This window comes from Mytilus californianus, unplaced genomic scaffold, assembly GCF_021869535.1.
Source record: "Mytilus californianus isolate M0D057914Y unplaced genomic scaffold, xbMytCali1.0.p SCAF_8, whole genome shotgun sequence".
NCBI classification, from domain to species: domain Eukaryota; kingdom Metazoa; phylum Mollusca; class Bivalvia; order Mytilida; family Mytilidae; genus Mytilus; species Mytilus californianus.
Window position 1 is genome coordinate 23786714 of NW_026262734.1, and position 16022 is coordinate 23802735.

Here is a 16022-nt window from a genome sequence, read left to right on the forward strand (position 1 = left end):
ACGGATGGTTGTTATGTACAAGACGTCATAGTTTATTACTTTGAATTTGAAATTTAATCGACAGTAATGCAGGGCTCGACAATAACGCTTGTCCGATTGTCCGGTACCAGAGGAAAAAAAGGTCGGACAAGTAAAAGCTAGATCAAGGTTGTCCGACGGGACAAGTAAAATCATTTTGTAGAAAATAAATTAAATCCAACTTTGATGAACAAAGCATTGAGTAATAAGCAAAAAACAAGAAAAGATAAAAACAAATATTAATTTGACATGTTTACCATGTTTACTTGCAATCGATAATTTAAAACTGGTTCTTTGACAGATACTTTATAACAGATAAAACACGTAATATTCTCGGAAACCAGTCTTAGATGAAATCAAGAATGCGCTTTGTAGATAAGGTAACAAGACAGTTCGGCACCGGCACGGAAACCAATCCTTCCATGTTTAATAGACAGTATGGCACCGTAGGAGACATTTCAGGACCAAGCCAACCAGTACCTCATTTCCCTACCCTTTTCTGTTGCTTATAATAAATATGATAAATTTTATTTAACAAAAATATTTTTTAAAATAAAAAATGAAGAAATTATTGACCATAAAATTCACAGAATCGTATTTGATCATATGTAGACAAAACAATACTTGATTGCGTTTGAATAAACATTTTAATATATTAATAAAATGCTTCGCTGGGGCGCAGCTTGATACGACCGCAGAGGTCGAACCCTGAACAGTTGGGGCAAGTATGGACACAACATTCAAGCTTGATACAGCTCTAAATTTGGATTGTTATTAAATATTTGACACAGCATAGGTTTCTGACACAGAAAGAATGTGGTCTAAGAATTTGAATTTTTTTTAATTTACCTATTATGGTCCAATGTCCAAAATCAAAATACATGGTTAGATTCAGCATATCAAAGAACCCCATATATTCAATTTTTGTTAAAATCAAACAAAAAGTTTAATTTTGGACCCCAACTTGGACAAACTTGAAAACTGGGCCCATAATCAAAAATCTAAACACATGTTAAGATTCAGCATATCAAAGAACCCCAAGAATTCAATTTTTGCTAAAATCAAACTAAGTTTAATTTTGGACCCTTTGGACCTTAATGTAGACCAATTTAAAAAACGGGACTTAAAATTAAAAATCTAAATACACGGTTAGATTTGGAATATCAAAGAACCCCAATAATTCAATTTTTGATGAAATCAAACAAAGTTTAATTTTGGACCCTTTTGACCTCAATATGAACCAATTTGATAGCAGGGCCCACAAATAAAAAATCTAAATTCATGGTTAGATTCAGCATATCAAAGAACCCCATATATTCAATTTTTGTTGAAATCAAACAAAGTTTAATTTTGGACCCCAACTTGGACCAACTTGAAAACTGGGCCCATAATCAAAAATCTAAACACATGTTTAGATTCAGCATATCAAAGAACCCCAAGAATTCAATTTTTGTTAAAATCAAACTAAGTTTAATTTTGGACCCTTTGGACCTCAATGAAGACCAATTTAAAAAACGAGACCCAAATTAAAAATCTAAAAACACGGTTAGATTTGGCAATAATTCAATTTCTGATGAAATCAAACAAAGTTTAATTTTGGACCCTTTTGACCTCAATATGAACCAATATGAAAGCGGGGCCTACAAATAAAAAATCTAAATGGTTAGATTCAACATATCAATGAACCTCATATATTCAATTTTTGTTGAAATCAAACAAAGTTTAATTTTGGACCCCAATTTGGACCAACTTGAAAACTGGGCCCATAATCAAAAATCTAAATACTTGTTTAGATTCAGCATATCAAAGAACCCCATATATTCAATTTTTGTTGAAATCAAACAAAGTTTAAATACTGGACCCTATCTTGGACCAACTTGAAAACTGGGCCCATAATCAAAAATCTAAACACATGTTTAGATTCAGCATATCAAAGAACCCCAAGAATTCAATTTTTGTTAAAATCAAACTAAGTTTAATTTTGGACCCTTTGGACCTTAATGTAGACCAATTTAAAAAACAGGACCCAAAATTAAAAATCTAAATACACGGTTAGATTCGGAATATCAAAGAACCCCAATAATTCAATTTTAGATGAAATCAAACAAAGTTTAATTTTGGACCCTTTTGACCTCAATATGAACCAATTTGATAACGGGGTCCACAAATAAATAAATCTAAATACATGGTTAGATTCAGCATATCAAAGAACCCCATATATTCAATTTTTGTTGAAATCAAACAAAGTTTAATTTTGGACCCCAATTTGGACCAACTTGAAAACTGGGCCAAAAATCAAAAATCTAAATACATGTTTAGATTCAGCATATCAAAGAACCTCATATATTCAATTTTTGCTAAAATCAAACAAAGTTTAATTTTGGACCCTTTGGACCTTCATATGGATTTTTTTGTAAAAAAAAAAGATGCAACATTTGCAGATATTTTTACTGGTCTTCCTTTATAAATATGCTTTACACATAATTTAAAGGCAGTGTAAGGGAAGTAACCAAAACGTTGTATTTGGATTACCTCCCTTACACTGTTTTAAATTATCTCTATTGTTCATTAACCATTACTTTATACATAATTTAAAAGCAGTGTAAGGGAGATAATTTCAATGATGTATTTGATTTACCTCCCTTACACTGCTTTAAATTATGTTTTGTACTAAAGTATTTGTCCATTAACCAGGACAACCTTGTTTTTCCCCCTTTTTTGCCCCTAATTCCTAAACGGTTTGAGCCATAACCCCCCAAAGCAAATCCTAACCATCCCTTTGTGGTATGGAAACTTGTAGTATAATTTCAGAGAGATCCATACACCGTTCCACAGTTATTGTCTGGAAACTTTGAAAATGCTTATTTTTGGGCCCTTTTTGGCCCCTAATTCCTTAACTGTTGGTACCATAACCCCCAAAATCAATCCTAACCTTCCTTTTGTGGTATTTAACCTTATGGTCAAATTTCAAAAAGATCCATTCACTTAAACTAAAGTTACAGTGCGAAAACCAATGTGTCTTCGGACGACGACGCCGGACGACGACGCCGGACGAAGACGCCGCCGGACGACGACGACGCCAACATCATACCAATATACGACCACAAAATTTTTTTGCGGTCGTATAAAAACAAAGCTGTTTGTTGTAAGGCATTAATCATAATAATCAATATTTTACCAACATGAAAGACCAGGATACAAACCAAATGAGTGTAGACAAACAGGCCTACCAGACTGTGCCTCATGTGTAGAGTCTGATGAGACTTTGGCATTGATGAAAACTAGAACCTAAATCCTGTGACATGACTTGATTCAGTTGTTCTCGACTCATATTTTTGAAATAGATATCAAGAGATATAAATCAAATTCTATTCTTATGTTCATTGAATCAACTTAAAATGCAAAAAAGGTTAATACAAGGATTTGTATAGTGTTCTCACTATACAAATCCTTGGTTAATATTAAGTTTTTTTTTTTGGACAAGTTACAATTTCATTTGGACAAGTAAGTTTTGATGTGTACTTGTCATATTGGGCAAGTTGAAAAAAAAGTTATTGTAGAGGCCTGTAATGACATTCAGTATAATAAATTAAATAACACATATCTGAGAGGGTGATAGAGCAGATTGTTACCCCTCGAAAAGACATTGTCAACCTTGGCTTCGCCTCAGTTGACAATGTTTTCTTGGGGTAACAATCTGCTCTATCACCCTCTCAGCTATGTGTTATTTATATAATGTTACATAACCTCCTACAGAATAATGCACTAAATTATGAATAATACACCTTACCAAGCAGGTGTTATAGTTCCACTTAAAAATATATGTAAATGCATATATACTAAAAACATTGCCAGTGGACAAGTGGAAATATAACAAAATAACTATTAGTTTTTAAATTTCATGAAAGAAATTAACAGATATCTGATAAAATAACCTTATGCTCCTAAAATCTGTTTGAATTGACTGCTTTGTATTTGTTATTTACAAAAGTAACGACTAAGTAGTATTTAAAAGAAACTCCTTTTCAGCATAACTTCCTCTGAGTTTTTGTTAGAAACTTTTCTGCTTTGTATTGATCTGATGAGTTAAGTCTTTTTCAAATGATTTTTATAGTTGTGTTGTACTGTTACACCACTATCCCAGGTTAGGGGAGGGTTGGGGCCTTCAAACATGGTTAACCTCGTCACATTCTATATGTGCCTTCCCAAGTCAGGAGCCTGTAGGTCAGTTGTTGTTTTTGGACCAAGTCTGTCATATTTGTTTGTTTTTTTAGCTCACCTGGCCCGAAGGGCCAAGTGAGCTTTTCTCATCTCTTGGCGTCCGTCGTCGTCGTCGTCCGTCATCGTTAGCTTTTTACAAAAATCTTCTCCTCTGAAACCGCTGGTCCAAATTAAACCAAACTTGGCCACAATCATCATTAGGGTATCTAGTTTTAAAAAATGTGGCCGATGACGCTGCCAACCAACCAAGATGGCCGCCATGGCTAAAAACAGAACATAGGGGTAAAATGTAGATTTTGGCTTATATCTCTGAAACCAAAGCATTTAGAGTAGATCTGACATGGGTAAAACTGATTATCAGGTCAAGATCTATCTCCCCTGAAATTTTCAGACAAATCTGACAACCTGTTGTTGGGTTGCTGCCCCTGAATTGGTAATATAAGGAAATTTTGCAGTTTTTGGTTATTATCTTGAATATTATTATAGATAGAGATAAACTGTAAACAGTAATAATGCTCAGCAAAGTAAGATCTACAAATAAGTTGTCATGACCAAAATTGTCAGTCGACCCCTTTAGGAGTTATTGCCCTTAATAGTCAATTTTTAACAATTTTTTGTAAATTTTTGTAATCTTTTACAAAAATCTTCTTCTCTGAAACTACTGAGACAAATTTAACCATACTTGGCCATAATCATTATTAGGGTATCTAGTTTAAAAAATTTGTCGGATGACCCCGCCTTCCAACCATCATGGCCGACTTGGTTAAAAATAGAACATAGGGGTAAAATGCTGTTTTTGGTTTATATCTCTGAAACTAAAGCATTTAGAGCAAATCTGACAGGTGGCAAAAATGTTCATCAGATTTAGGTCTATCTGCCCTGAAATTTTCAGACGAATCCGACAACCCGTTGTTGGGTTGCTGCCCCTGAGTTAGTAATTTTACAAAAATTTTGCAGTTTTTTGTTATCTTAGATATCATTATAATATCTAATATCTAATACTATTAATTATGATTTTAACCTTATTTTACATGATTTCCAAAGCATGAGTAAATACAGGTGAGCGACACAGGCTCTTGAGAGCCTCTAGTTTTGTAAATTGCATTGTTATAAATACATGAAATAAGGCAGTAATTTTTTTCAATTGAATTGTTTCATATTTTTCATGTCAAGGCCTTTTATAGCCCACTATTCAGTATGGGTTTTTCTCATTGTTGAAGGCCGTAAGGTTGCCTATAATTGCTTACATTTACTTCTTTTGAAATTTGGTGGATAGTTGTCTCATTGGCAATCATACCACTTCTCCTTATTTTTATATTGTTGTGGTAATTATGAAAGTTACTTGTTGAGGTAACAACCCTGACCAGCTGCCAACCACTTTTTTGTCAATCCTGCATCATATTGCATGTGACATTAATGGACACTACTATTAGTGTCAAGAATATATTTTCCTTATTGAATTATAAGTAGAACTTAACTAGTTTCGAAAACATATATAATGTTTATTGTTTTATTTACAGAGAGTGCTTGTTTTAGTTGCCTTTGATGTTGATGCTTTATGTGCCTGTAAAATACTTCAGGTAGGATATCATTTAATACACAGTTATTGTTTGTTTGTAAAATACTTCAGGTAGGTTATCATTTAATACACAGTTATTGTTTGTTTGTAAAATACATCAGGTAGGATATCATTTAATACACAGTTATTGTTTGTTTGTAAAATACTTCAGGTAGGATATCATTTAATACACAGTTATTGTTTGTTTGTAAAATACTTCAGGTAGGATATCATTTAATACATAGTTATTGTTTGTTTGTAAAATACTTCAGGTAGGATATCATTTAATACTCAGTTATTGTTTGTTTCATTGTGTATACTGTGTACTGTAATGCCACTTTTCATACATTCATACAATTAGGTAGTGTCCATTCTATCTGGGAAAAGCTAAGAACCTAGAGCAAACCACTGACTTGCAAGAAGCTGAAAAATCAAATTAATTACGACTGCAGTTTTATAAAACATAAAAACCGATAACAGGAAAAGCGTAAAATAAATGACATTACAACAGAACACACTATGTAGCAGCAATGAGTTCTCTGAGAAAACAGATGTACAAACAACAATGAAAAACATATATATACTCAGTCAATAATAATTGTTCTATGATGTACATGTCTGTCCCTTTTTAGATGCTTGATTGTTTAATATAAATATGTTATTTATTGAATTTGATTCAAACACACCTAGATTCAGTACATTCAGTCCGATTTTGTTAATCCAGGTAGTAAAAGGCGGATGTTGTCTGTGCATTGTATAGATGTAAGTCAGCTACATAGACCACTCAGCCCATCAAGGCAATATATAAAATTCATACTTAAGGATGTTAACTACTGTACCTGTACAAGTAATCCTACTTCAACAGTCTTTGGTTACAGTGTTCAAATAGTTAATAAGTGCCCATATTGGTAAAATACTAATGACAATTTGGGACCAATCAAGTCTGTCAATTTTGCAGAAGTAAAAGTCAAATGATATGAAAAACATACTTCATAAAACCTTTAAAAAAATACATGTATTTATGCTAATCAAACTGATCCTAATTCTTAGTGCCTACCAGAATGATTTTTTAGCATTATTAAAGTCAAGACAGTTTCCCTTGTTGAATCATATGCATGCTCAAAATGTTTTGAAAAATAGAACTATTTGCTTACCTACTGAACATAATTTTTTTATCAGCATGTTAGTAGAAACACTTGTATTATTGTGTTTTTGCCCAAACAAAGATTATGTTAACATACTACTTTGAATGGCTGTCTTTTTGTCAAAGATCTAAACAATATTATTTTTATTTTTCATTGGCTTTCTTTTTCAGTATTTATTCCAGTGTGATCAAATCCTTTATACAATTGTCCCTGTCACAGGAAAAGAAGAATTAGAGAAAGCTTATGTAGAAAATTCAGAAGGGGTAGGTTTTGTATACATTGCATACTCAGTATACAGTTACCGCCTCAGTGGTCTTGTGGTAGCTTGTTCAGCTTGAGTGGAGGGCATTGTGTGTTCGAACCCAGGCCTGGTAAAACCAAAGACTTTAGAATTGGTATTTGCTGTTTCATAGCTAAGCACACAGCATTTAGGAGTAAAGTCTAAAGTATGGTTGATACAAGAAGTTATTAACCCTGCTAACTACTAATTAGTCCATCTTAAATACCTCAATTCTAATATGATGTTCTTCAAACACTTTGAGTACACACCTGTGGTAAAATACGAATATATTGTATGTCAGTTGATCAGCAACATCATGATATGGTTGGGCTGTTCCAATCATGCCACTAAGTTGTATGCTTTTTATGAATGAGATATCTTAGGTCGATCGGTGTAAATGACGTCGTTAAATGGTTTACTCTAGCTGTGACTTTAGACCATAAGGACTGTACGGGAATATGCACAAGTGTAAAAGTCGTCAAAACATGGAAACATAAACAAACGATGATAATTTGTTTAAAGCCTTTTCTGAAAAAGAAGTAAAATGTATCCAATTTGTTCAGTAATTAAGTATAAAGCTATTATACAAATGAAAGTTACATATTTATTGTGGTTTACACAAATATTTGTTGGAAGCAGTACACATCCATTGATGTTATGTACCTTATACTTGCAGGTTAAACATGTGATATTTATAAATTGTGGAGCATCAGTAGATGTTGTTGAGACTTTACAGCCTGAAGAAAGTGTCAGATTTTATATATGTGATAGGTAAGATATAGGGTCTACTTTTAATATAAGAGAGACTTTACAGCCTGAAGAAAGTGTCAGATTTTATATATGTGATAGGTAAGATATAGGGTCTACTTTTAATATAAGAGAGACTTTACAGCCTGAAGAAAGTGTCAGATTTTATATATGTGATAGGTAAGATATAGGGTCTACTTTTAATATAAGAGAGACTTTACAGCCTGAAGAAAGTGTCAGATTTTATATATGTGATAGGTAAGAAATGGGGTCTACTTTTAATATAGGAGAATTTGAAATCTGGAAAATAAGGTGTGGCATTTGGAAACAATCTTGACATGGTTTCCAATGAGACAACTAATCACCAGAAAACAAAGGACAATCCTGTAATGTTTACATGGTTAAGTGTTCCATGACAATCCTGTAATGTTTACATGGTTAAGTGTTCCATGACAATCCTGTAATGTTTACATGGTTAAGTGTTCCATGACAATCCTGTAATGTTTACATGGTTAAGTGTTCCATGACAATCCTGTAATGTTTACATGGTTAAGTGTTCCATGACAATCCTGTAATGTTTACATGGTTAAGTGTTCCATGACAATCCTGTAATGTTTACATGGTTAAGTGTTCCATGACAATCCTGTAATGTTTACATGGTTAAGTGTTCCATGACAATCCTGTAATGTTTACATGGTTAAGTGTTCCATGACAATCCTGTAATGTTTATATGGTTAAGTGTCCCATGACAATCCTGTAATGTTTACATGGTTAAGTGTCCCATGACAATCCTGTAATGTTTACATGGTTAAGTGTTCCATGACAATCCTGTAATGTTTACATGGTTAAGTGTCCCATGACAATCCTGTAATGTTTACATGGTTAAGTGTTCCATGACAATCCTGTAATGTTTACATGGTTAAGTGTTCCATGACAATCTTGTAATGTTTACATGGTTAAGTGTTCCATGTGAAGGTAGATCTAGAAAAGGAGCTTTAAACTAGTGGTGAAAAGATTTACTTAGTTCGATTTTCATTCATATTACGGTTTGGTTCCCGTCTGGATTGATTCTGAGTGTTATCATTTTCCATTGGCCAATCAAAACTTGAGTTACAAATTGTTTCAAATATCATATCCATGTCTCTATGAAAATGGCTGGCTGGATTATCATTGGTTAAATAAATATTTAAAATCTTTATGTATTTTAGCTACACTTAAGGAACAGCATGTTTACTAAACACAAAAAAAAAACATTTGCTATTAGACTACATGTATTAATTCCAGTTTGGGTATAAAATTATGTATGGGATTGTCACCCTTGTATCGTGATATGTATAGTATCATTAGGTAGGTGTATCGTCATAGCCCTACTTGAAACACAACACATTTATATATTTTTTTTATTTTTAAGCAAAACTGTTAATATATTAAATTTTAGCCACAGAGCAGTAGATTTACTGTTACACAGTGTATTTAATGCAGTACCAGTAAAGCTGTTTAGGTATTCTATTTTAGCCACAGACCAGTAAAAATGTATTTAATGCAGTACAGGTCAATCTTTTGATATTTTATATTTTAGTCACAGGCCAGTAGATTTACACAATGTATTTAATGCAGTACCAGTCAAGCTTTTAATATTTTAGGTTTTAGCCACAGACCAGTAGATGTACACAATGTATTTTAATGCAGTACCAGTCAAGCTGTTTATGTATTATATTTAAGCCACAGACCAGTAGATGTACACAATGTATTTAATGCAGTACCAGTCAAGCTGTGTATGTATTATATTTAAGCCACAGACCAGTAGATGTACACAATGTATTTAATGCAGTACAAGTCAATCTTTTAATATTTTATGTTTTTGCCACAGACCCATAGATGTACACAATATATTTAATGCAGTACAAGTCAAGCTGTTTATGTATTATATTTAAGCCACAGACCAGTAGATGTACACAATGTGTTTAATGTAGTACAAGTCAATCTTTTAATATTTTATATTTTAGCAACGTTAACTGACCAGTAGATGTACACAATATATTTAATGCAGTACAAGTCAATCTGTTTATGTATTATGTTTTAGCCACAGACCAGTAGATGTACACAATGTGTTTAATGTAGTACAAGTCAATCTTTTAATATTTTATATTTTAGCCACATACCAGTTGATGTACACAATATATTTAATGCAGTACAAGTCAAGCAGTTAATGTATTATATTTTAGTCACAGGCCAGTAGATGTACACAATATATTTAATGCAGTACAAGTCAAGCTGTTAATGTATTATATTTTAGTCACAGACCAGTAGATGTACACAATATATTTAATGCAGTACAAGTCAAGCTGTTAATGTATTATATTTTAGCCACAGACCAGTAGAAGTACACAATGTATTTAATGCAGTACAAGTCAAGCAGTTAATGTATTATGTTTTAGCCACAGGCCAGTAGATGTACACAATGTATTTAATGCAGTACAAGTTAAACTGTTAATGTATTATATTTAAGCCACAGGCCAGTATATTGTACACAATGTATTTAATGCAGTACTTTTCAAACTGTTAATGTATTATATTTTAGTCACAGGCCAGTAGATGTACACAATGTATTTAATGCAGTACAAGTCAAGCTTTTGATGAAGGAAGAAGAATTTGATGAGTTACCAGAGTATGATTCCTTATTCAGAGATGATGATGTAAGAATGTTATCAGTGTTTTTCCTGCCTTTATTTTGGGTCCGAATATCGGCCCTGTTCCCAATTAGAAAAACCCTATTTTATTCCCAAATGAACACTGAAAATTCCCAATTCAATCAAGTTGTAGCGGAAAGGTTATTGATTATTTTATCGTTCGTATGATTTGGTTCAACAATATAGGTTGTCGTACTGTTCCCGAAGAAAAACAAGTCGATAGACAGATGATAATATTTCGGGAACCGGTTTAACTTAGTTCTGCATAGTTTATCTGAAAACCTGAAAAACGTGAATAACCATGATCTAAATTTTCATAGGAACCAACTTTAATTCTATGAAAGTTTGCTAGTACGGTCAATTTTTTTTCTTTAAATAATATTATTGAATGTATGATTATTATTATTTTCGATTAAAAAAACATAGAGCATTTTTCTAAATTTCATTTTTGTCTCCATAAATGCGCTTAATTGTCTTTGTTAATTTTTTGGTCTTAGGTTTATTTATAAATTTTGTAAACATGCCAAAGCGTGCGGCGAAATGCTTTTTTCGCTGGTCAATACGTTATTTTCTTCTGTTAGTTGTGATGATAATATCAATTAAAACAGGCAATCTAGCCAAAGAAATACTTGAAACGGCATTAATTAAATACCATGGAAAGTATGGCAGTCCACTCACACTCGGGAATTCACGGGAATAGAAACGAATCTTAAATTATCTCCTACTATTAAAAGTGGTTAAATCAGTTGCAATAATTTGAATGTGAATTGTCCTACTAGTCTGTGTATCACGATTTGATTCTTCTTTTGTTGCCATCATAAACAGTATTGGATAGTACATGTACTTTCCTGCTTTAGTATATACTTTTTACTTATGTTAATGTTATAAACTGTAATGGCCTGTTCATGTTCAAAATGGTCCATTAAAATTTATATGAGGAGCCCTTGGCCCATAGAGACAAAATCTTTCCAGATCACTGCATACAGACTCTTAATGGAGATGATTAAAAATAAAATAAATAGTTTTGTTTCTACATTTTATTAGCAAACCAGTTAATTCATCATGCAAAACATCGGGAAATGCCCCAGATCACATTATTTAGCTTCATTTATTTTAAAATTGGGCGGGGGGCATGCCATCAGACACCTGTAGCATTGGTCGTACCTTTGGAACTTGACAGGAGAGTAGAGCTGGAAGACTTTAAAAAAAAAAAAAAAATTTAAATAGCCCTCTGGGCTAGTAAAGGAATTTAGTGAGTGTCAAACCCTGAAGTTATATATTTACATGCATCAAGAAAAAAAATGATATGTTCAAATTTGAACATGATAGAAAATTGGAATTCTAATAAATAACCTCATTGAACTTTGATGAAAACAATGATTTATTTTTTCCCAGTTCACACGTTATACGACACATTTTTCCCAATTGCCTAGGGCCCAGGCCCCATTTGAATAAAGGTAGGAACATCACTGGTTATAAATAGGTCAAGTAATTTATCCAAACAGATTTATGAGATATCTTATATAACAACATAACTTAAGTTTATATCAGTATTGTTGAGTTTTTTTTATTTACTAGTAAAATGATTTTGGGACTTGTAATTTTCCTCATTTGAATTGTTTCAAATTTTGTCATGTCTGGGCTTTTATGGCTAACTATACAGTATGGGTTTTTGCTCATTGTTGAAAACTGTTCAGTGATCTTTAATTGCTGAAGTCCATGTCGTTTGAACTCTGGTGTATATTTATCTCATTGGAGTGAAATATACCTTGAGTTTCAACAACTGAGTTTTAATGCTCAATAAACTAATGGAGTAAAATACACTTTGAGTTTTAACAACTGAGTTTTAATGCTCAATAAACTTATGGAGTAAATAATACACCTTGAATTTCAATAACTCCCGGTGCTCAATAATTTTATGGAGTAAAATACACCTTGAGTTTCAATCTATCTTAATGCTCAATAATTTTAAATGGAAAAACACATCTTGAGTTTCAATAACTCTTAGTGCTCATACTAATCAAAGTTTTGTCTGATATGAGTTGTAGGGAAAACTGGTTATTTATGCTTTCTGTGAGACTTTTTTTATTTACAGTCAGATGATGATTCAGGAAATGATAGTGATAGTTCAGAAAGGTCAGGAAAACGAAAAAGATTCGATGATGAAGCTATTGAAAAAAGACGAGATAAAAGAATCTGGAATGAGAATAGGTATTTGATATCGAATAAAACTTATAAGAATTTAAAAAACAATGACAGCCAAAACATGCAAACATGTTTCAAAATTAAATGCTTTAATTTACCTATAAGTGAAAAAGATAATAAAAAAAGTTCTGGTCCACCCAGGGAACTCCCCATAGAAAAACGAGAAAGTTGCATTTGAACCATCAAACAAACATACAATTTTATACAGTTTCATTGTGTGACCTATTTATGCTGAATTGCTGCTGACTAAGGCAAATGTTTTTGTTTCTTACAGACAGAAGATATTATTTGAATATAATCAGTTCTCTACATATGGCACTGCTGTAAGTACATTATTCCTCTAGCATTCAGTAAGTCATTTAATTTACTGAAAATTTTTAAAGTGATTACTTCATATAAGCCCAAAAAAAAGTATGTGGGTTTACAGTATCTGGACCAATCCTTATTTTTGAGAGCAGACCCTAACTTTTTTTTGCATTTAAAATTCAGCAAATTATATTTCTCTGGTATTGTTCTCAACAGCAGTGTTCTTTTTGTTCAACCACTACTTTAATGTCAAATCATCAACAAGTATTGTGTAAAACTAAGTGAAAATATATCTGTCTGACAAAAACCAGATCCAATTTCGGAACTGAATAAGGCCATTTCTGGGTTTGCCAATCAGATTTTGATAAAAGTTTAGCTGACCTACTGACCAGTTTTTTTAGGCGGGTGACGATAAATGCACACAATAATTTTTTTTGTCCAATCATGGATCATTGGGGTCATTTGCAAAAAACTCAAAAGGTACCAGATAAACAAATGTGTGATAGAGATCATCAGTTTCACAGTATGGGTCTATTTTGTGTTGGCATGCTCATATATTTTGTAGTCTTTGAGATTGTACACATGATGAAAAATTGTTGAAACCCAGTTAAAAACAGCACACAAACAATGAGGCTTAGTGTGAACTCTTACAGATAAAATGTCAAAGATATTACTTTAGTCAGCCAAAATTTTCCTTCAATTAATTTTTTTTTTGTTTTACTTCCTTTATCATTAAATTTGTCTTTATTTATTACAGGCATCTCTAATAATGTTTGAGTTGGCGTGGAAAATGTCAAAAGATACAAATGATTTAGTATGGTAAGATTTTTGATTAAATTTTATAAAAAAGTTCTTTACAGTCTGAGCTTTTTATAGCAATAGTGTTTAATGAATGGTATATTGGAGTTCATTTCTTAATCATTGCATGACTTTAATATGGAAATTCAGAAAATAATAGGTTATTAAGACCATGTAAAATGTCTTATTAGCTTTTCAATATATGTTTTGCTTTTTGAAAAAGAAATGCAGTTCTTATTCTTTTCCACACAAAATCATATATATCTTATATAAAGAAAAGTTAAAACAAACCAGCAAGAATAGTTTCAACTTCACTGTTTGATAATTGCAATGTTCCATGATCAGAAATTATTCTCCGATTTGTTTCTTTACAGGTTGGCTGTTGTAGGAGTAACAGATCAATATATACATTTTAAAACCCCCAGGGATAAATATATTGATGATGCAATGGCTCTAGAGTCACATGTTGCTAGACATAATCACAGGTTAATCTTTATAATATATGTACTCTAGATTGACAATGTATGAGACAGACTAGAAGTTATAAAAAGTATCAGACAGACAGACAGACAATACTTCTGTATAGGAAAAAGCAAGTAGAAATACCTAGGATTTTATTGAGTTCAAATAACACTACACTTTGTAACATGTATCAAGATTTTTGATAGTGTCAGATTACATCACTGATAGGATTATGCACTTTGAATTGAGCATTTAAATATTCTGGTTGCACTATTTACATGGATCTGGATTTTTTTCTTCAAAAGTGTGAGTTTTTACACTACCTAATTTTGTGGTTTCAAGTCATTTGCATCATATTTCACCTTGTGAGTGCCCAAAATACCTGTATAAATTGGACCATAACAACTCGGCCTGTCACAAAACAGAGACGGTCCTATAATGCAAAACTTTTTCTGTCAGAACAGTTGTAGAGAATTTATATTTTGATGTTTGTACCAATAAAATCCATGGAGATGAAGAAAAGGAGATTTGGGGGTATACATCCATGAAATAGTAAACCAAGGACAAAAATAACCAAAAGACATCTTCAGCGCAACTTCCAGTCTCAAACAATAGATTGGTGTCTGTACAATATGTAAAGCTCCAAATTGTCTGAAGCCTATAAAAGTGGTGAAAAAATTAAACTGAAACTATTAAAAATCTGCTATGCACTCCTAAAGTGTGTATTGCACATATAATTATATTTACCGGTACGCAGTAATTCAAATCATCTGGCAATTCAATACTGTAATTTTTTTTATTTTTACTAAATCTATCCTGTCTCATTATTCGCAATAATGAAAATATTGCAAAAATTTCTGAATTTACAATATTTAGATTTGTAATGTTCTGTACCTTAATTACGATATCAACTGATATTCTTAATAAATTTCTTTCTTTTCAGAGGAGATGATGAAGATAATATCATATCTATAAACTGTTTAAAAATAGTGTTTGATGAAGAATTACAATTAACATTATACAGACATTGGTCATTGTTTGACAGTATATGTCATTCTGTCAACTTGGCTTGTAAATTCAAAGTTTGGACATTAAAGGGACAGAAAAGATTACATGAATTTTTAGCAGAAATGGGGTGAGTGTTATTTCCTGTGAAAATTATTATCAATCCTGAATATTAAACCTGATCAGTGTCAGAATCTCCATAATATTCAAATCCATGAAAAAATCCACAATTTTTATGCCCTACACATTTTGGCCATCATGACCAACATTTTGTAATAAAAGATTGAGAACTATGGCTATGTTTTTATGTCAAGATTTATATTTCAGGAAGAGCTGATATTCTTTTAAAAACAAAATTAGCATGTCCACATTTCTATTAATGGGGAGATAATCCATTTTATAATCTTTCTCCTTAGAACTGCAGTGCTGAATAAATTATAGGTCTGTACATCAAGTAACAATCATATGAATAGATATGGGTTTTAAAATCTAAAAATAAGTCACAATGAATGGATGAATTGGATAAGTGCTATTCCAGAAAAAAATGTATGGGGGTGTTGGACGGCAGTTGATCTTTTTTTGCATGG

General features: G+C 32.1%; 1 protein-coding gene across 1 annotated transcript in view; it reads left to right on the forward strand.

The window, feature by feature from the left end:
• LOC127710693 (cell division control protein 45 homolog) overlaps positions 1–16022 on the forward strand; it is a 45469-nt gene that overhangs the window by 4743 nt on the left and 24704 nt on the right. The window contains exons 2-10 of the mRNA XM_052216632.1: positions 5760–5819; positions 7113–7205; positions 7899–7993; positions 10551–10665; positions 12755–12870; positions 13139–13187; positions 13928–13989; positions 14343–14453; positions 15374–15565. Coding sequence (XP_052072592.1) covers positions 5760–5819; positions 7113–7205; positions 7899–7993; positions 10551–10665; positions 12755–12870; positions 13139–13187; positions 13928–13989; positions 14343–14453; positions 15374–15565 — 893 coding nt within the window. The remainder of the gene's footprint in view (positions 1–5759; positions 5820–7112; positions 7206–7898; positions 7994–10550; positions 10666–12754; positions 12871–13138; positions 13188–13927; positions 13990–14342; positions 14454–15373; positions 15566–16022) is intronic.